General features: G+C 37.4%; 1 protein-coding gene across 1 annotated transcript in view; it reads left to right on the top strand.

The window, feature by feature from the left end:
- The first annotated feature begins 200 nt into the window (after positions 1–200).
- The window catches only part of EYS (eyes shut homolog), a 909330-nt gene continuing 887781 nt past the window's right edge, over positions 201–21749 (top strand). The window contains exons 1-2 of the mRNA XM_064508633.1: positions 201–954; positions 3157–3270. Coding sequence (XP_064364703.1) covers positions 201–954; positions 3157–3270 — 868 coding nt within the window. The remainder of the gene's footprint in view (positions 955–3156; positions 3271–21749) is intronic.

Below are 21749 nucleotides of genomic sequence, written 5' to 3'. Positions count from 1 at the left end.
ATTTCTATGTTGTATATTTTTTAATAAGGCTTTGATATTTTACTGTATTTGGTGTGTAAACAGAAATGTTTTTCTCTCTTTGAATTCCTAAGATGGAACCAAAAAGAAAATACAAACGAATCTCAGACAACGAGTGTTCTAAAGCTGTCTTCAGTCATGATGCATTTGTGAACGGAGACTCGTATTTGCCACGTGAAACAATGAGTGCAAAATCAACAGCTCTCATACTTGTGTGCTTTCTTCAAATCTACATTGTAAATGGACAGATAACATGTGAGAGGCAAATGACTGTCGAATGGCGAGTGGAACCAAAACCCAATATAATAAAATGGACACTAAGGGAAAACATCTGCTCAGATTTTTACAAAGAGTGCTGGAATATGGATAAAAGTGTTATTGGGGACATCTCAGAAGAGCAAAATCTCCATGTCCCTCAGATATGTCCCTTACAGCTTCAGTTAGGTGACAGTCTCTTCATCTCCTCTGAGCCATCCTTTCAGCTGCTCGGAATGAATTTGGCAAATGTCTCCGAGGAAGAATTTATTAATTGCCCTAAAACTGGCGTTCTTCAAGAGCAGCTGATTTTTGTTTGCCAGGTCAGATGGCTGCACCAAGTTGACCCCAAATGGCTCGGTGTTGGAACTCATTATTTCTCAGAGCAGCACCAGAAAGGCCCGCAACTGTGCAACAAGGGCCTTCGTCTGAACGTAACTGTGAAGCAGCAGCTTTGCCAACAGGCTCCACATGCACCGTTATGCTCTGGGCATGGAAGATGTCTAAGCCATGTTTGGGAGGACGCATACAATTGCCGCTGTTTCCCACAGTACTCTGGGAGATTCTGCCAGAAGTTTGATATGTGCTCCACTAAACCTTGCCACAACAACGCCTCCTGTACGGAGGTACCGCAGCTTCCCGGAGATTCTTACCAATGCACTTGTCCTCCACAATTTTCAGGTATTTTGTTTTCTCCTAGGAATAAATATTATGTAAGTAATATGTATTCTTTAACGTATAATAAAGTGTATCATTAGCAAAGGTTTTCTATAGTTTGATTGTCCATTGCCACTACCACACATGCACTGAGTCTCTTTTACATGAAGCCTCCTATAGGAGACTGTGCCATCATTTAAAGACAGTTTCTGCCCGCTTCCAATGATGCATGCACTGTGGGGAAAGATTAAACAAATTTTCTGCATGCTACTCTCCCACTTAAGCACCAGCTGTAGGCAACTACTTGTGCACTTACATAAGTAACAGATTTTTTTTTTCTGTTCACTCAGCAGTTCAAGCTTTCTCACCAAATAATAGGAATTGTTTGGAGTCAGACCAACTGAAAATAGTTACCTAACCAAAATGCTGAAAAACAGCAAACTGTTTCGTTGAAATAAAAATATCACTAAACTTGCCATGAAAACTTCTTTTTCAGTTTCAACCCTTTTGAAATCAAATTAGAGAAAATTACAAAATCAAAATTTGTTTCTAATTGAAGAGTCAAAATTTTAATTAGAAATGCAAGCAAACTAACATACTTAATCTTTTCCAGATGTTTTGCTTTGTAAAGTTTTTTTCAAAAGAGTTTGTTAAATATACTGTTGTCACCGAATTAAATTTTTCATAAAAAAAACCCCTTCACTTAATTCTATTTAGGAACTATTGCAGTACTTCTAACCAGGTTTTTATCCCAAGTCCATTGAAAGAATTGAACTTGGGTTTGGTATCAGCCTACCAGGGACTACAGCATTTTCACATACATTCTTACCTAACCATTGTCCTTCATTTCAAAGAGGAAGAGAAGGGGATAAAGGAAGTTATGGATATATTTTTGACTGCCTTCAGAAAAATGGAGTTCAGGAATCCTTTAGAAAGTACCAGAAGTAATCATTCACATCACAAAAAGAAGTGATGCAGCTCTTTCTAAATTTGTGGAGCGGAATCCTAGCAACGTTCCTTGTGTGGACTGTAGTTCTGTGCTGTCCCAATAGCAATGCCAGGCTATGAGACACAGCTGATGAGTCAGGAGCAAATGAGGTTCACAGAATACAGAAATGAAGGTTATATTGCATAAAGTTTGCTATAATTTATTTTTAATCGCTTTTCAAATGACATAATAATTTTATTACTAATGCATTTGCAAAAAGAAGATTGTGCAGATATGAATATGTCAATGCTATGAAAGGAGTATTTTTTATAATTACTCAGAGTTTAGTAAAAATAGTGTGAAATGTTCATGGTAGAAAACATTGATGCAGTATGCTTTTTGTATCTTTTGTGAGCTCTGAGGGCTAACTGTGTAAGATGCCTTGAAAATAATAACCACCACAAGGGCTTAGTACTACTTTAATTCAAACTGCTGGAAAGATTCATAAGCACTTCTATGAAAACCAGTGACCATGCTTAATGCTTCTATCAAGCAATGCTTGAAATATTCTGCTAGCCTATATGGGACAGTGTTAGCTTATACTATCATTTTGTACTGACAGTACTGGTCCAGTAAATAAGCCGTATGTAAACAAGAACAACTAGAAGATTAAAGTATCAGGTATTATGGTTGTGGTTACACAAGCGTAAGGGAAGAAAGAGTTTCTCCCATAGTATAAAGTATATTAGAAAGTAGAAAAGTTGACGGTGTGAATAATGCCATAGTAACAACTCAAGTGGCAAGCATAATTATACGGTATTTAGACCCATATGCTGTAATAGCATAAGCAGTTTATAATTTGAATAGTAATTTCAAGAAAGCTGCATATTAAGAAAAATTAATTCAAATTTGATGCCACATGAGAACAGCTCTTTGTTCCTAATGCTGGAAGAAACTATAAGCTACATTCATGTCACAAAGAAACAGATACCTACTATAGCTATAGCATTCCTGGATTTTAAGTTATATGCAAATTTGTAACTGCATGGCAGATGAGGCTGAGTGCAGTCGCTCGTATGACAGCAGCCCAACTTATTTTTGCCTTGCTTTAAAACTTCATTAGTTTTCACTAAAACTTGTGATAAATATTAACACAAATATCTACCTACCTACCTATCTACCAACCTATATATCTAGCTAGCTAGCTAATAAAATGTTTTATTTTACATATAAATTTGCATTTCTGGAAAAATATAAATATTTACAAAGTTCAGTCTTCCTATATCTCTTTTAAATAGGTAAAAATTGTACAGAAATAGTTGGACAGTGCCAGCCACATACATGTTTCAATGGCAACTGCAGCAATGTTACTCCAAACACTTTTCTTTGTGAATGTGACAGGGGCTTCACAGGTAAGAAACACTTTTACTTCCTGTGTTACAATAGCAAGTGTGAACTTCTCTTTTACTGAAACAGTTCTTTTAAATGACTGTTGCACAGTTTCTAGGTTTGGCAGATTTCTTGAATGTGGCTTGTTAAATAGAGGAACCAGAATCCTCTGTAACTATTCCAAAGGACTCATATGGACTAACAAAACTGTAGAAATGATAGAGGCTTTTCATACTTGGATCCTATCTGTGAGGACCTTCACTCTATTGGTGATATGACAAAGGAAGACTCGTAATGCCCAACTCACTGGTTCTCAAATACAGACTTTCCAAGAATAGTGTCAGAAGTTCTTGCTGGATGGTTTAGGATTACCATGCCATCTATACTCATAATTTTGATATTCTCTTAGTAGATGTGCTAGAGAAATAAGGGTGGAAATAATTTCAAGAATCAATAATCTCATGATTTAGTGGTGTGTCTCTTGATTAAAAAAAACTCTCAGAAATTAATCAGTTTACCCATGAGTGATTGGACAGATATGATGCTTACATGAGAAAAGCTTCAATCAGCAAAATAATCTAGAACAATCTGATTGTAAATATGCTTTTTGGGTGGTCAGGATAGCAGACAAACTTAAAATATTCTTCATTCTTATACTTTGCAGAAGAGATCTACTGTGTTGCTATAAGGGAAGTAATAATGGTTAGAGCGACATTCTTTAAGAATGAGCTAAGTATAAAGCTAGTATTTGAATATCCAAGGACAGTGAAAATTCTAAAATTTTCTTAGAAGCATCAGTTATCCCGGACAAGCACAGTATATAAGTAAGTCATTACATTGAGATGCAGAGTTAAAAGGGAACAAAAAGTATAGGGAGTAAGAAGGATACAAGTGTCAATCTTTATTTTCTTAATGAAAGACTGAACATTCTTGTTGACATTTAAGTTGAGTCTGTGTAGAATTATATTTAAAAAATTAGGATAGACATGCTTAATTCTAAATTCCTAGTGACTCTTTCCTATATTCCTCTCCTCCTCCTCTATTTCCTCCCTGGAAAGAGCATCAAGGTCAGCCTCATTCTGAGAAAACTGAAGAAAATCCTCTATTTCCAAAGGAAGAAAGTCCACTAGTAAAATTCTCTAGGACTGGCTTTTTCCCCATGCATAGCCACTATTTTCTTAGAATACCTACTGTTGTGCCTTTCACCGAAACTGTACTGACACATTGCCTTTGACCATTTTGGCCTGACAGGGTTAGGGGGCGGAGGGGAGAAGACCATTCCAGATACAGAAAACCTGAACCCACAGTGACATGAAAATGGTTCAGTACACTCAGTTCTGGTGAGGTGGGCATGGCAGCAATCATTGCAGCGCAGTCTCCAGGCATCTGATAAGAACATTAATTTACATTGAGGAAAGGAGACTGTGAGTGAGAATTAGCTCCCTGTTTCCTCTCTAGCCGGCTAAAAGGAAATGTAGAATCCTTTCTTGTGTCTGAGAATAGTACCACCAGAGGAAGAGGTAGATTCTCAGGAATTTACCTCTTTTTCCTGCTCTGATGAAATTTACCTTGGCTCCTGCTGTAACAGGGAAGTCTGTCCGAGTTCCTTACATCAGGATTGGTTGACTAACACACAGTATGGTTTTGCAATCATTTTCTGACTGAATGTGGTTATTTTAAGTCTACATTTCTTCCTGTGATCCTGTGCAAAAGTGTCTGCCAGTATCAAGACAATTTCAAGAATATAAAAAGTCCTTGTTTATGAAAAATTACATTTTTCAATTGTTATTCCACTGTAACTGCATTGTATTCTCAGTCAAGATGAGTTGTGTAGTTCTCAATCTCGTATTGATACAAACCAAGGTACAGTGGCCACCAGGTTGGTCAAGGGCTGGAGCATGTGCTGAAGCATGTGCCTTATGAGGAGAAGCTGAAAGAGCTGGAACTGGTTTTCTATGGAAAAAGCTTTGGGGAGCCTAACAGCAGCCTTTCAACACCTATAAGGTTATCAAGGATTCAGCCACAGTGGTGCATGGTGGGAGGGCAAGGGACAACACACAGTTAATATATATGATTAATGGATAATGGACATAAGGAGAAACTTTTTCACCATGAGGACAGCCAAGCATTAGAATAGGTTGTCCAGAGCTTACACAGTCTCCATTCTTGGAGGTTTTCAAGAGCAGGCTGGACAAAGCTCTGAGCAGCCTGGTCTGACCTCATAGCTGACCACACTTTGAGCAAGAGGTTGTACTAGAGACTTCCTCAGGTCTATTTCAATCTATGTGGTGTATGCTATGATCCCATGACTCTAATAGATTATTTACTCTTTATGACTAAATGTTAATTGTCACACTTAGAAAATGCTAGGTAACAGAAATGATACCATTCAACTCAGCCAATCACAAACTACAAAAAAAATTAACTCTGAAGTTATTAAATCATGAACAAATTTTTGACCAAATCTACTGTTATCCACATAACTAATACACCTGTTGTAATTAGGATTTTCACCAGGGAACTCATGAACAGCAACAACAAAGAGATTGATAGATTATTTATTCAATATGAAAACGTTGGTTACCTGTATCTGTCCTCCTCTATGATGTTAAAATAGAACATTTCAGAAACTGAAATTCTGATGAATTTTGATCCTCTTCTGAAGATGCACAGCAAACTAACGCAATTCAGTCACAGCCTATGGAAATAGCAGTATCTGAGATATCTCTGTAATAGTAATGCTTAGTGTGCTAACTACAGGGGGTCTTTGATAGATTGAGAGAATTAGTTTTCTGCTTGAATGTTTTGTTGAATCTAGAGGCGGCAGGACAGGTAGAAGAGGGTTCCTGCTTAGTGGGCAGGCGATAGGTAAGAAAAATGGCTAAAGAAGAACAACCTTCTGTTGAGCACTTGAGGCTGTTGGGATTTTCACATTCTTGTAAGGGACACCTGTATTTCCTGCTTTCCCCAATGGTCCAGTTAACCTCTTTACAGGCCATGATGAGTTCCCGTTAGATTTCCTCTCCTGTGGGACAGGAGACAGTGTGATTAAGAGTGAGATGTTTTCACTTGCAGCCACTTTGCTAGAGCTTCTGTCATCCAGGTGCTTAAATTTAAAATGGGCTGTTTGCTTAATCAATTAATTACAGCCCAATACTTTGGAAAAGGTCATAATTGTAAAAGGACCACTATATATATGTATATATATATTTTTTTATATATATACACATAGGGAGCCAATAATGTATTGTTTCTCCAGTTAATGTTTTGACAGCCTAATAGCCCATTTTATCTAATACTAAGACTCATAGTCCAAATAAATACAGAAAAGCCCCGTTAATAATACCCCTACAGTTATTATACAAAAAAAAAAAAAACCTCTAATACCTACCCTTACTTAAGTATTATACTCATATTTCCAGTGTTCCTCTGAGTCATAAGGTTAACAGCTTCTGTTTTCTTCAAAGTGAGGGAGCACGACTTACAACCCTTTCCAGCACCTCTAGGTCTTCACCAGGGGTGGTGTGATGTTCATGGGGTGGGGGGCCCACCCTGCCCCACGCACACTCCGCGCACACAAAGGGCTACTGTTTGCCAGGCAGCGACTGCCGGGGGTGTCACCCCCTCCCCAGAGCCTGGGGCTGGGGCAGGGCAGGCAGCAGCCCCTGGGCCCCAGTGCAAGCGCTCAAACCAATCCAGCCCAGCTCAGGCCATGGCCAGCCCTGAGCCCTGGCACGGCCACAGCAGCAAAAAGATCAGCTGAAGAGATATTCCAGCTTTACGGAATTTGGTTTTTAGTGTTTCTTTTTCTTTGGAAGGAGAAGGAGAGGGAACAGGGACATAGGGAGGGGAAGGAAGAGGGCAATCAGAGATTATGTCTTTCCAGGATATTTTAGTTTCATCTGCTCCTTTTGAATTGGCCGGCGATGGTTCAGTGGAGCAGTTTGTTGAGGCTCATGATTTACTCAGAACCTGAGAGAAAGCTATAGATTGCGAAGAGAATCATCTTTAGTTTTAAAAACACCCTGAGAATTTTTCCCCAATTGCTGATAAATGCTACTAGAATAGCAAAAGGATGGTCAAGTCTTTTGGATATTTTTATGAATGATGCCAAAAAGGGCATAGTTCTTTTAGTGTTAGGGTTAAGAAAGAAAATTCATGGTCTGTATGCCTGTAGATGTTGTCACATTGGAATTTTTAAGTAAGTTACAACGTTATTTAATCACATCACTATAGGTACATTTCTTGTTTGTTTCAGATGTACTGTAAACTCCATAACAACAGGCCCAGAATAAGACTTTGTATCTCTCCCATGCCTCAAACATTTATTCAAATATTCATTTTCAATATAAAATACTTTATAAAGAGTTCAGGCTGAATTTTTTCTTTGCTCTTTCTACAACTTCCTTTAAAATTTATTTTTTAATCTCTTTTTTAAACAATTAAAAGCAGAAATTTCAAAGTTAGGATGTTAGTCTTCTTAAGTATCCTTGTTATCTTTCCCCTCTATCATAAACTATTCTTCTGTAGAAGCTTTATTCTACTCCACCCTCACCATGGTCCACAGGTAGTCCTTGTCCTCACTTTCTGTGTATCCAAGGGAAGCAACTTAAAGACAGATGAAACAGATCTGATGGTTAAGAGACTTAGCTCTCCTCAGACTGCATTCCTATTCCATGCCAGAGGCCATGACATCTGTCAGTCACATATGACCCAGACAGGAAAATAAAAATGGGAAGCTTGTCTCCCTGTTCCCTGGTCTAACTACTATACATGCTTCTTTAGTATGTTTTTAACTCAGACAGTTAAATAGGGAGTTCACAACATCTCCTTCATATCATGTTTAATTTGGGTACCTTAATCAGGACCCTAAGTTTTCAAGGGGTCATGGTGTTTCCAGACAGTGATTCGGGGAGCTGAGTCCATCCACTTCAGCTACTAGGGAGTCTTTGAGTTCAAGAGCTAAGTTAAATCCCTAAAGTTAGATGCTGAGAACACCTGGCAGTGCTTTTCATATTTCATTGAGGCTAAGGCAGTTTAGGCAATAATCATCTGACTGCTAGATAATGCTGATGCAAATAGCTGTAATTGACTATACAAACATGATATAGAACAATCTTCCTTACCTAATAGTAAAGATATATACATAATAAAGACCTATTGGAGCTACACCGAATGACATGAGTTAGTTTATCTGATCTAGTAGATTTTAGTTTTCTTAAACGTACTTCCTGGGATAATTTTATTGCACACTTCAATAATCTATTTTTTAAAAATTCCTATGACTTTTAATAATCTTCCTACACCATATGGTGCTTTTTACTTTTAATAGTAGAAAAACACCATTGATTAATAAATCAGTTTCAGTAGAATGAGTGCATCTCTGATAGTACTGTCTGATAGACAAATATAATTACTCTGGGATAACAAAAACATGTATGCTTCCTGCATTTAATGTTGATTACTGAACAGAACAGCTTCAATTGCTGAGCAGTTCAGTGATCCTGTGGTCTCTATACAGGAGTCAGCTAACTTGCACTCAAGTTTCCTTATTATTAAAGTTATGTCAAGACAATTCCAGTAACCTTTCCCAAGCTTAAATGTAAATCAAGACCTTGGAGAGTAAATTGTACATTTCACTGACAATACTAATCCAATACGCCAACTCACAAGCCTTTAACAAAATGAATTGTAACCAGTTATTAAAAAAGGCAGAAGATTACTGACCATGAGATTAATAACAATACTTGGTTCTACAGTAAAAATGCAAATTGCCCTATTATAAGAGAAGTAAGACTGTCAGCTCTAAAATAACTCTGAAATAGATGGCAATGTGCAAACATTTGTGGGTGCTGTACAGATTTTGAGCATATTGCCTATAATACTCTTCAGGGATGTATGCTTCAGCTGTGATAAGTGAATAGTTTGGTTGATGAAATCCACAGCAGAATACTAAAAGATGGCTTAATTCAGAATACATTTTTTTCCTGTTTTTTTTCTCTTCAGTTGTGCAAAAGCATGTTGGTTGTCAATACTGGCACCAACCTCTTCTTAAAAATATGGATGAAAAAAAAGTTCATTTATATGAAGTGATTTAATAACAGTTTTATTTTGATGTAAAAAAACCCAGGAAAATTAATTAAAAGTCAAGATCTGGATGTACTTGGACAATATGTTAGCATCCATAGAATGCATCATCACTTAGCAGTTATTTACTATGAAGCCAGATATATGATAGCCTATGTTATTTAGAATAACTGTGAGATAGTGTGGTTCAGGATAAAGTAAATTCCTTTTCCTAAATTGTTTTTTTCACATGACTAATTTTCTAAAATATTATTCTTCAGGAAAGGTTGTTTTTCTTTTCCTAGATGATTATTAATATCATACTGCACAATGAATTTTATGATTGAAGATTTTTTTTGATTACTTCTATTTTGAATTAAGTCTGTTCATTTTTAAGTTTGGGTTTTGTAATAATTGGAGGAACAATGCAATTCTTGCTGAAATTTAACTAAATTAAATCACTAGAGCAATTGCACTATATGCTTTAAATGAATGGGTTCATTGTGAGGTCGCAGAACTCCCACCGTATTAAGTATTATAATGCTTTATTTTAACTCAAAAAACTCCCTTTTTTACAGATTACTTTACCATCTTGCGCAGAAATGAGATGACAATATATGACGATAAAAAAAGGTGTTATCAAACTACAAATTGGAGTAAAAATATTTCCAGTCTCCTTACAGATAGAATGTCTCTCCACACTTCGGATACTCACCCTTCACTTTAGAAATGCTTAAGAAATACTTAAGAAATACTGCTCGCACTGAGCATGGAATTAGAAGTAATCTGTAAAAGACATTAAAGCATAAAGTGACTGAAAGTCTAGTTTATAAATGTCCACGGCAGTGAGAAACTCAAATTCTTCTATCCTCTTTATGACCTCTGTTTGCTGGTTATCTCCAAACTCCTTCTGTAAGCTGAAAAAACACAGACTTTTTCCACTCAGTCAGAAGTCTAGTAGCATTACATTTATTTGAAGCACAGAAAGCAAAGAGTGCAACAAGCTGTTGTATGCTATAGAAGGACATTCCTGCCTCTTTTCTCACGTTTAACTTCTTTCCATCATTTGAAGATGGTTCTGAGAAAATGATCTTTGGATACAAATAAACAAGTAAACAAAGTAGCAACCCAAAGATGGAATGTGTTTTGGCATATCATTTGTTTACAGAACGTTTGAACATAGTGGCAAGTGTGTGACAATATATTCACAATAACAATTTGCCAGCTCATATATTGCATCCAACAACATTAGGGTTTGGGTTAGGCTCAGGGGAAAGAGAAAGCCTAGGACTGCAGTTTTAGTGGCACTGCGCTGTACATTTTTGAAAGGAAGAACCAGGCTGCAAAAAAAAAAAAAAAAAAAAAAAGAATGTCCCAAGAGGTTCTTAATCCAGGAACTCTCTCAACGGCTTGTGCTAAGGCTAAGCCCAAACCTATGGTTAGGGCTGGGGTTGGGATTAGGGTTCAGAGAGATAGAAAGCCTTGATCTAGAATTGAGGCAGAACTGCCAAGAGGCTGCAGAAGGAAGAAGCAAGGTGCCACAACAATTCTCCTTTGAGGATTTGTCCACCACTTGACCAAGCCTAGACTTAGGGTTAGGGTTCAGTTTAAGGTTAGGTTTAGGTTTTGGAGAGAGAGCAGCTCAGAGATACAGTGGGGCTGCCCTGAGAATATATTCATCTGGGCAATGTCGGTGGTCTAGGGCCACAAGATCACAATGTGACTACAAATTGCCCATGCAATAAACTCATTAAATGCACCTTTCTTCATCATGGGTGAGATTCCTTTAAATACTGAATAATATTTAATGAATAGTATAAGATCCTGTTAAGTACCAGTCAAGATACTGATCCTTTTGTCTTTATCTGCAACAGTGTATCTTATATATTGTATTTACAAGCATTTATTCAAAGTGATGTACTGGGACACTATTGCTTACCTTCAGAATCAATAGCAATAGGAATAAACCTTATTAATGTAGAACTTTTTTTTCCAATAGAATTCCCATGCCTTCTGTTGTAGAATCCATACTGTTCATCTATAGCATTACACATAACAGGTACTAGAATAATGTCCTCTGTATTGACAGGCAAATTATGCTACAAACCATAAAATATTTATACTTAAGTGAGAATGCTAAAGCATGCAATGACCTCATGCTATCCTATGTCTGAAAAAGGTCTTTAAATGCACCTAGGTTTAATTAATCATAGTTTCTGATGGATACACAAAATAATGCATGACTCCAAAGTATTTAATTCAAATTATTCATAGCTTTATTTGCTCTTTGTAAAATTACTATATAAAGACATAGAGATATTAGCATTCACAACTTCTTCACTGGGGTTGAAAGTTACTTCATTTAGATTAGCTCGAAGAGCTAGCTAACAAAGAGGGTTTTTTGAACAAAGTTGAATGTAGAATGCCATAAAGGCACTTTTTGAGAAGGTGAGGTTGAGAGCTGTTACTGTCAAATTTGAGAATAGCAACTTTTTTTATATATATTTTTATTTTTTAAAAAGGATCCCTATTTGAAAATTAACAACTTCTATAACGATATCTGTAACACAAAACTCTGATATGCCATAGTTACCTAACTTGTGTCTCACATATATCCATCTCTGATATATAATGGTATCAAATGCTCATGTGTGTTCCCTGGTTTGTGACACCAACTGACTCTGTATTAAGTAACCAGAGATGGCAAGAGATTATCTTCTGAGAACAACTTGTGTTCTCAGATCCTCAGTGAGCAAAAGTGAGTCTCTTCAAGCATACTATTCAGTCATCACTAACAAATACTTTCAGCAGAATGGCTAAGCCCGTAAACCCATAATGTGAGCTCCCAGTAAGACATACACAACAGTGTGGTTGATGCCAACTTGGAGCTAGCATTGGTTTGTGTCTCAGCTAATCATCTACAAAGTTAAGATTCTTAAATTTAAGTGCCCACCCGCAGGTATTTACATATGAGCCAAATGTTCCAAGTTCCTCTTCTGTTCAGTGGATATCTAGTCAATACAGTAAACGGAGCTAAGAGAGTTAATCAACCAAGTGGCTTGTGTTTAGGGTCAGCTGAATCACTCTCTGAAATCCATTGACCTATGCTGGCTAGTTCACAACTGAAAATAGTAGGAGTTTAAACACCACATGCATGCATAGTTCTACTTAACCATGTAGCTGTATAATCACCTGAATTTAGGTGTTTTAATCTAGAACTGAACTCACCCCTAGCATTCCTTTACAGAGCAATAAGCTGTGTTTCCTCTGAATAATCGATCTTATCCTAGATGTTACCCTGATTGTAATAAGTTTCTAGATACTGATAAGCAGGCACTATATCTAAGTGTATTAATGAAAACAAGATTATTTTTGTCACTCTTTCTTCACAAATACCATATTTAGATATCTAGAACGTTAAATGAAAATAAGCTTTCATTTACACCTTTTTCCACATTTCAATATGGACTAACCCCCCCCCCCCCCCATAGCATTTCTGTGTTCTCCCTGTACAGATATATAAATATAAGCACTTCAATAGTCTGACATTACTGCAACTGTGGGTGAGATAATTCATAGTTTAATTTGTAATCGTATAGAAGTATGAATATTTAATAGTTTAATTTTTAAAGATGGACACCTTGGAAAAGGAAATATAATCTTTAAATATTTTTGTTCTAAGAATCTATTACAATGATGAATTAACTGTTTCCCTTAATAAGAATTTGTATGCTCTGTGCAGAGTTGTACAAAATTCTCTATACTAGCCTAAAATGTACTTTTAGCTAAAAGCATCTCTTGGATTATAGGTTTAAAATTTCATTTTAAGTTTCCCAGCTGTAAATCACATTATATAGAAAAATCCCTCAAACCTTTATAGGCAGAATTATAAAAGATAAATTTAACTGAATTTCTGTAATCTCTGCTTCAAGAGAGGTAAATTTAAAATGGCAATAATGACAGCTGAGATGTAATTTGCCCCCAAATAATTTTGTTATGTTAGCCTATCATTAGAGGAATCATAGACGCATCAGTTGCAGAGTACAGGTATGGAGCAGAAGGGTCAGATTTATCCCCGGATCCAGTGACTCCCTCTCTCTCTGCCAGGCCTAAGATGACTGATGCCTGTGAATAGCTTAGAGTTGGTAAGTCACTGGGAAATGGATCATAATAGTCCTGCATAACTAGGGAAGAGCAGATTTGTGTCAGGACTCATGTCTAAAGCGAGGTTCCCAGTAAGTAAAGGCTAGTAGGAAATTAAGTATAGGATAACAGGCCACAAAAGTAGATGATAATCTGTGATAATTCAGTGCTGATGTATAAGATATGGAGGATTACATGGGAGACTGGTAAGAGAAAAACATATTGATATGGAAGGGGTCAGTTTAGAAACAAAGAACAAAGCAATTAGACATTACTGAGTACTCCAAGAAAGCAGGGCTCAGAGAAAATTTAGAAATGGTAAGGGATGAATGGCTCATTACTAGGAATGATTGGTTTAGGGTTGAATGAACTAATTTAATATCAGAGCCTTAGAGTCTTGCAATAGTAACAAGAAATACCGCTTTAAACCCAATCTGTGAACTGATGCTCCTTGCAAGTTTGGCAGCAATGTAAGGTGGGCTGATTGTAAAGAAGTTTGGGTCATAGTGTGCTTGGATGTTTGCTATAGTCCTCCAGGAACAACAGAATTGAACAATAAGCTGCATTATTTATCCATTTATTTCCCTAATTCAGCCCAAGACAAGTATGATGTGAGTTTACTGTGGTTTTGTGACCCCACCCACTGCTTGTATTAAACACAAAAGTGGATGATTCTATGCATCATGCTTCCTCTTAGTCCAATGAGCTTTGTGTAATCCAGTAACAAACTTCGTTTTCATCTCCTTTCTTCCCTACCTATAGACACTTATTTTTCGCAGAACTACTTTTAATCTCTCTTCCTCAAGGAATAAAACCCCATCGCCAGTTTTGCCAGTTTCATCAGTCACATTTTTTCAGCCCTCCATCCTCCAGACATATTCAGAAACCGTTCCTCTCAAATAATAATACATCCATCCCTTTGCTAATTTGATTGCATGTTTATAGCAATAAACATTGGTATGTTGTTGGCTTGAGGAACTAATAATTTGAAGGTGAGAGCTCAACCTGGGTCCTGCAAGCTTGGCAGTACTACAGAGAGAGCTCTGAGACCACCAGAAGTGAATGGCCTACCCTGATATTGATTAGGAGTTGGTCTGTCAGTAAGATGCCATTCATATTAGTGTAAAGGGATTCACTAGTTAATCAGTTTAATTAAATACTGAATTCTTCCTTGCTAGAATTGCTGTTAACAAGACTAATAGCATGAAGGATTGTTATACTATTAAATGATATACTATCCTATTCTATATTATTGTTATATTTATTTTTATTAAGAGTTGTCACTGAGTTAACATTCTTGGATGCTTGGACCACCTACACTATTTAATTTTTGTCATGGTTGCTAGAATGGTTTTAACCCTGACTAGTCTCATTTTCCCTAAATATCCTGGGCATAGTTGAGAGTAAGCCAGTGACTATTCCCAGTAGGAACTTCGGCTGCTTTGGAGGCTAACAGAGTTTAATATAATGGATGTAGACATTCTGTACCAATGGGGCCAGTATCAGAGTATGGTCCTAAACAATTCTAATACTAGTACGGACACAGTAAATGAATCTCAAGGTTTACTACTAGCTCTGAGATCATGGACTATTGATACAGCTAAAGGTCAGGGTAAGACTACAGAATAAAGGATCAGTTTTACTGAAGGATTCTGCAAATCTTATACTATGATGAGGTATTGAACCATGTCCAAGAAGGACAAGTCCGACAGTAACTTTGGGGGTGGGCAGAGAGGCACAAGACTATTGTTAAAGCTAGAGTTACAGCTGCTTTAGTTTAGTTTTTAAAAAAAGGAAGCTGTAGTTTCAATGTTGGATTTTTCAAGCCCTGGCAGATAGGAATTGGACAGCTAAACAGCTGGACAGGAAATGTTTATGATTTGTTTTGGTAGAAGGATCCCAAGCTATTGTTAAATGCATTACTGAGGTAGAAATGGGTTGCAGATTATGATTCTAAAAGATATAAATCCATCAATTGTACTTGATTTTTTTTGCCAGACTTCTAAACTCATGAGAAAAAAACTAGGTTTTCAGTCTTACCATCCTAACTTTATAACTCAGCTCTCACTGAGAATTACAGAAATATCTGAAATTAAATATTAAGTATAAAACAGTGGCTCCTATGCAGCTCCTCAGCAGTCCCTATGCCTACTATCTCAGGCCTGTGAGATCCTAATAAAACTTTCCTCTTAAAGTACCTGATTTCTCTGCATAATAACAATAAAGCTAGGGACCTTTGAAGGCTCCAGAGGACAGTCCCTGCATTTAAATGCGTAAGTTAGGCTGACAGGATCTCTTCTGAATGGCCTGAAAGGCACTTACCCTATCCCTGAAACTACACAGGTAACATGGGCCTTTAGTTTGGAGAGACTGCTCCATTACATGTCTAAAATAAGTATATCAGTTATCAATACTAGGTAGATGGGCTTCTGTCCTTGGTTCCAAGCTCATAAGAATTTTCATTTGTTTGAATGTAGTCAAACCCCTTGATTTTTCAAAATCACCTGTCAACTGGAAGGTCCTCAGACCACAGTATTTGTCATATCAAATTAACTCTACCTGCAGTTCTTGAGATGTAGCGCAGATCTGACTCCTCCAGAATCACAGAAGCTGTGAGATCCTTTCTAGTCTCAGACTCCTAACTAAAGGTCTCTAAGACTATATCTCTACTAGTAAACTAAGCAGGGCCATGACACCGTCAGTGGCATACAATCATCCATACAGTTTGTTACTCTATACACATTACAGTTTTGGCATGGGCCAAATAGTTCATCTTGGATAGTGTTTGGGCTACTTTTGTGGACTACTAGGGACTACTCCAGATGCTGTTCATTTTTTTCTGTGGTTGGGAGACCTTGAGAACATATGCCATGCCTTGCTACTTGTCCTAATGGGCCTTAGACGTCTTTATTTTTTAGTACAAATGCAGCCTAAGACTTAAAAGTTTTCAGGAGCTAGGGGTCCAGCTCTAACTCTCTGCCCTCCCAGAGTTCTCAGTCACAGATCCTAGTCAGTGGTTAGATAGATTACCAAGAGCCAGTTTTGCCCAGGGCACGCAAATATATCTTCTATTATTCAATATTGAAAAAAAAGTCATGAAAAAACAGTGAAAATGGTCAGCTTGGTCAAGACTGTGAGACGTTAAATAGGAGGATCATAGACCTGGTGTGGCCTCAGATGGAGAGGTAATAAATAAAAAGATGAAGAGAAAAGTATAGCCTAAATAAGAGGTTCTGGAAGAAGCGAAGGAGGGGTTTCAACCTGGTGCACTTGGTGAACATTTGCCATTGTTTCCCCCTTGCTGCAGAAGGGGCATAAGTCAGGAAAGCCCAGGGACTGCACTGTGAACTCATCTGTGCCCTGCTCTCCTTTTGGACCACAAAGTCATCTCGGAATATTGTCCGGGCCCTAAGCACAAACTCTTCGCACACTCATCGAGCTCTGGCTGCTGGGCTCAGGGTCACTTTGTGATACAACTGCGCGGCCTTGAACCAGAGAGCTGTGTGAGAAGGGCTGTGTGAGGAAGAGGTTGTGAGAAGGAGGGACCTGCTCTCCCTGCACCCCTGCCCTTTGCTTGGGAGCTGCTTTTAAGCTCAGCATACATCACAAATATGCCTGAGCCCGGTCATGTACCTTCCTGATTCTGACCCTGATCTTAAATCTCTGACTTGGTTTTCTGGCTTGATGTCTCACCTGCCTTACTGCTACAGACTTGCCTGGCAACCTGGGTTGTTGGCTCAGCCTGGTTACTGCCATTGCCAGACCTACCTACTTTTCTCTTCTTGCTCGGGTACTGTGGAATTTGTTCTTGCTGGTAAGATGCAGCCTCTGACTGCCTTTCTGCAATTCCCAGCTCCTGGCTGACCTTCCCTTATGGAGCACCTTGACCTTGCTGCTCCCTGCCAAGTACCCACCCACCAGTTATTTGTCCCCTCCTGATGGCAAAAGGCCTTGCCAGTTTGTGCCTGAACAGGATGCAGGGGCAGGGATATGGAATGAATGGGGCTCAGGCATGCTAAGTTGGCTCTGCAACGTGGTTTGAAGTTGGACCAATAAGTTGTTGTGAGATCTGTTGAAATAGTGTGCAGGAGATAGCCAGTTTATCAGACAGAAATTCGAGAAAGAGTTTTGCAGACCAGACCCTACCCTCCCTTCAGGGAAAACCCTGCAGAGGCTCAGTGCAACTCTTAACCACCGAGACTAGCCAGGATTACGAAGGACAGGAATAGCGTGTTATATCACTCTCTGTGCTCCCCCTCAACATGTCTGCAACTACCAGGTATGGCTGCTGCCCAGGTTTCAGTTTTTGTGCAGGCATCTCACCTTTTTTATTCCCCAGTGATTATGAAATTCATCCAGCAAAAAATAATTGTCATAAATCATAATTCTAATGTTATCTGTTTCTCTCCTAGAAAGAATGTAAATCCTGAGTACTGCTTATCTCTAGCTGATATCATATTTGAGGAGAAAAGCTGAAACTTCACTTTTGAATCAATTCAATTTACCTTTCATGCACTGTACATATATGGAAACATACACATGTTCAAAACATACATAGATTTTGATTTACCACAGAAGAAACTTCACCAGCTTTTAAGAAAAATTATTTGTAAACTAAAGTTCTTCAGAAATTCCATAGATTTCTTATTATTTAAAAAAAAAATCTAACTTGATGTGTACATCACAAAAGTAAGCACCTTTCATTGCCTTTTGGAGAGTCTTTTATATAGTTTAAGTTTTGTCTTGGAAAACCTGTATTAAGAAATGATTGTCTGATGCCAGACAAGCGATCCTTTCTATTTCTTTCAACATTTCTATCTGCATCTTCTCATTTTTTATTATAATTTGAAATGGTCAAAGGTAAAAATGAAAATCCATAAAGAACCAGGATGTCATCCAACACTGAGATCTGGAGAAAGAAGTAGAGACAGGCAATGAAGAATGATCTCCTTCTGTTTGTTTTATCTGAAGTCTCACTTTCCTATAAAGAGTTTTCCTGCAACCTTTTTATCCAGAGAAGGAAGGGGGTTTTAACTGTCATTTCATGTCTTCCTAGTCTTTAGTTGGCATGCTGCTGCTTGATTACCTTCTACTTCTTCTAAGTAAAGTTTAAAGACCAATGTTTATCCTTAACATGATGAATATATATCAAAGAAGACTTTATCCCAGCTATTCCTCTTACAAGTGAAAGGATACAGAAAGAAAAACACTCACAGTTCGTGCATCTGTCCTCTGAACAACAAGAATGGAGAAAATCCAAGTCATCTCTTCTCTTGGGTGTCTTTACTGCTTGAATGGGAAGGAAGGCCACAGTTATTTTTTTCTTGGCTTTATACAGAGAGAAGAAAAAACTGGAAAAATCCTGTATGCCACTGAACGCTTGAACAACATTTCATTTTATTGTGGTTAGGATTTTCTTTATTGCTTGGCAATGTGTTTCTTGCTGACTTTGTGTTTTTCCCTTTTTTATTATTAATCAAGGAGTGGAAATAAATATGATCAGCAATTAAAACACAACCTGTGATAATATTTAAGGTGGTTGATTTTATAGTGTTTCAAATGAAGGTACTGTGCCATTTGTTCTCCATGGCCAAAAAATCTGCTCTGGCAGCACCAACTGTGACTCTCAGTAGCTATGTGTTATTGACTGAAGCTTGCATTTACTTCAAGAAAAGAATGGAGCCTTTTACAAGCATGTATAAAATGCATATGCACGTGCATAACTTGAAGTGTATGAACTAGACCCAATTACATGCTTTCCTAAGTGCTTTGCTGGATCAGGGCCATACACTATTATTTTTTCACGCTTTCTTTACATCCCAGTCTTAAAATTTATGCCTGATGTTACAGTTGGGAGAATAAGATTTCTATTAAAAAGAAAAAAGCCAGAACAACAATACCTTTGAGATAGAAAAAAAGAGTAATTGCATGCATTACTTTGTGGCCTACAGTGATTTTTGCCATCAGTTTCAGTCAATAGATTGTATCCCTAACTTGTTTTAAAATCATACATTAACAACAGGATTTGAGTAAAGTTTAAAACTGAGATTTCCTACGAGATCAGCCTTGTCAGAAAACAAGAATTCATAGCAATGATCTAAATGTTGCATTTTACAAAGATGTTATTAATTACTCTAGTAATTATCTTTTTTTCCTGTGCAATACTGTAATGTATTTCAACAAGGCTTTGGAGGATTTAAACACATCTAAATGTTCATAAGTTTCAAGATAAATAAATGCTCTCTCTAGATGGAAGGAGCTTTTTACTTACCTGCTCACAGAAAAGTAAGGTTCTAGAAAAAGTTAAAAGTTAAAAATTCTTTAGTTTATTTTTATCTATATATAATAACAGGAAAAGGAAGTACAGAAGAATAATGTTCTCTTTGGGATTTAGTTAAAATATATTTTACACCAGACTTAATTTATCAGGAGTATAATTTATGTTGACTTATGTCAAGTTGATGTTCCTTTTCCTTTAGATATTTATGTATAAAGAGAAGTGTTCTCTTTCATAATCAGTCTCATTCTGCTTTGTGTATCCTTTCTACTGCTACAAACTAAAGTCTGTGGCTTCACAGATACAGTCCAGCATTACAAGTGCACTTCATAAAAAAAAAGCAGGACTGATTGCATCATGACTGAATGAATATAGGACATTGATTAACATGGAAACTATTTTTGGTTATCTACTCATTTGATAGAGCCTAAGTCTTGTGAAAATTTTTATAAGCCACAAGTTCCAGTTTATCTTATCTTATTCATAGCCATTTAACTGAATATTTAGTGGATTCGAACACACAGTAGAAGATTCTCTCTTACTCCTGCCTCTGGAGGAAGTAAAGGCAAATTTTCTCTCACTTTCTAGTCTCATTGTTTTCTTCAAATACATAACACAGCTGTTCATAAAATTTTCTCTTTACAAATATCTCTGCTCATTTTAATCTGAATACAATTGTAGTTCAGTTTCTGTTTAAAACAATTATGTCAGAAAAAAACAAAACTGTTGTCCAGTTGCAATTCCTAAATGTCTGATCATTGGTCTTTTTTGAATATCAATCTAAGAACACAAGTTTGTATTCAAATAGGCTTGGAGACAGCAGGGGGGAAAGATGGAAATAGAATTTTTGCCTGTACTTTCCAGTAGGTACTTCACATAATTGCCCTGAATAGAGAGAAAAATGAACGGAACATTGTACAGTTTGGAGTCTACACTAGTTTCTATTTAAGCAATAAAAATATAATATTGTGACAATGGGGATAATAGTAGACACTCTGAGGCACAGTCAGAGTGAGTTCTACAGCATCCGTGAGAGAACACAGATGCAAGCAATATTCAGGAGCCCCACTTCTTTCTGCACATCATGAGGTTATGCTGATACCAAAAACATTTGACAAGTGTTTTATCCTTTCCTGAAAATTCATTTACAACTGATATAGATTAAAGCAAGTCTCAAAGAAGATATGCCCATTAATGATGAAGTCATATTCCTACAGGTCCTAGAATAACACTTAAATTGCACTGATACACAAGACTGCATTGTCTTGATGAAACAATACAAGACCCTGGGCCTTGTAGTGCAAGAGCCGTTACAGCTCAACATCCTTTTGGTGTTTCAGGAAACCATGATCATGACCAGGCATGCCTAGAGCAGCTGTTACCAACAGGAAACATTATGAGGACACACTAATCGTATGGTTAACAATGACATAGCTTTATGCTGATTTTTGTTGTAAAGAAAGAACAGCCTGAACTTTAAACAGAGTTCCCAAATAGCCAAATGGTGACCTTATTTTTAAAGTAGTCAAAGCATATACCTCAAGAATGGACATGGCTTGATACAGTCACGGGATGCCATGTGAGGCAGATTTTATAAAAGGAGCCAGTATGTGTGCACATGCCATGTTACTTTGGTTTAAACACCATAACGCTGCAAGGTAAAATTCCTTGCAAATGTCTTGAAAACTATCAGAAGAAGGACAGAAGGAGAGGAAGTAAAGATGGAAGGAGGAAGAGAAAGGAGGAGGGAAGGAAAAGAGAGGAGGTCAAAGGTAAAAAGAGAGAAGGAAAGTGAAGGAGGAAGGGAGTGGAAGGAGGGAAGGAAGAAAGGGAGGCAAGGAAGGAAGAAAGGGAAGAGAAGGGAGGGAGCAAAACAGGCAATTTCCCAGAGGCCTCACTATGGTATCAAAGCTAATGAGCTAATGGTACCCATTCATTCATCAGAACATTTCATTGTTCATTGTTCATCTTGTAATACGTGAAGATTTGTATAATGAGGCACCCTTTTACAAGCCT

This window comes from Dromaius novaehollandiae, chromosome 3 (assembly GCF_036370855.1).
Source record: "Dromaius novaehollandiae isolate bDroNov1 chromosome 3, bDroNov1.hap1, whole genome shotgun sequence".
NCBI classification, from domain to species: domain Eukaryota; kingdom Metazoa; phylum Chordata; class Aves; order Casuariiformes; family Dromaiidae; genus Dromaius; species Dromaius novaehollandiae.
This window is presented reverse-complemented; position numbering and strand designations above follow the sequence as displayed.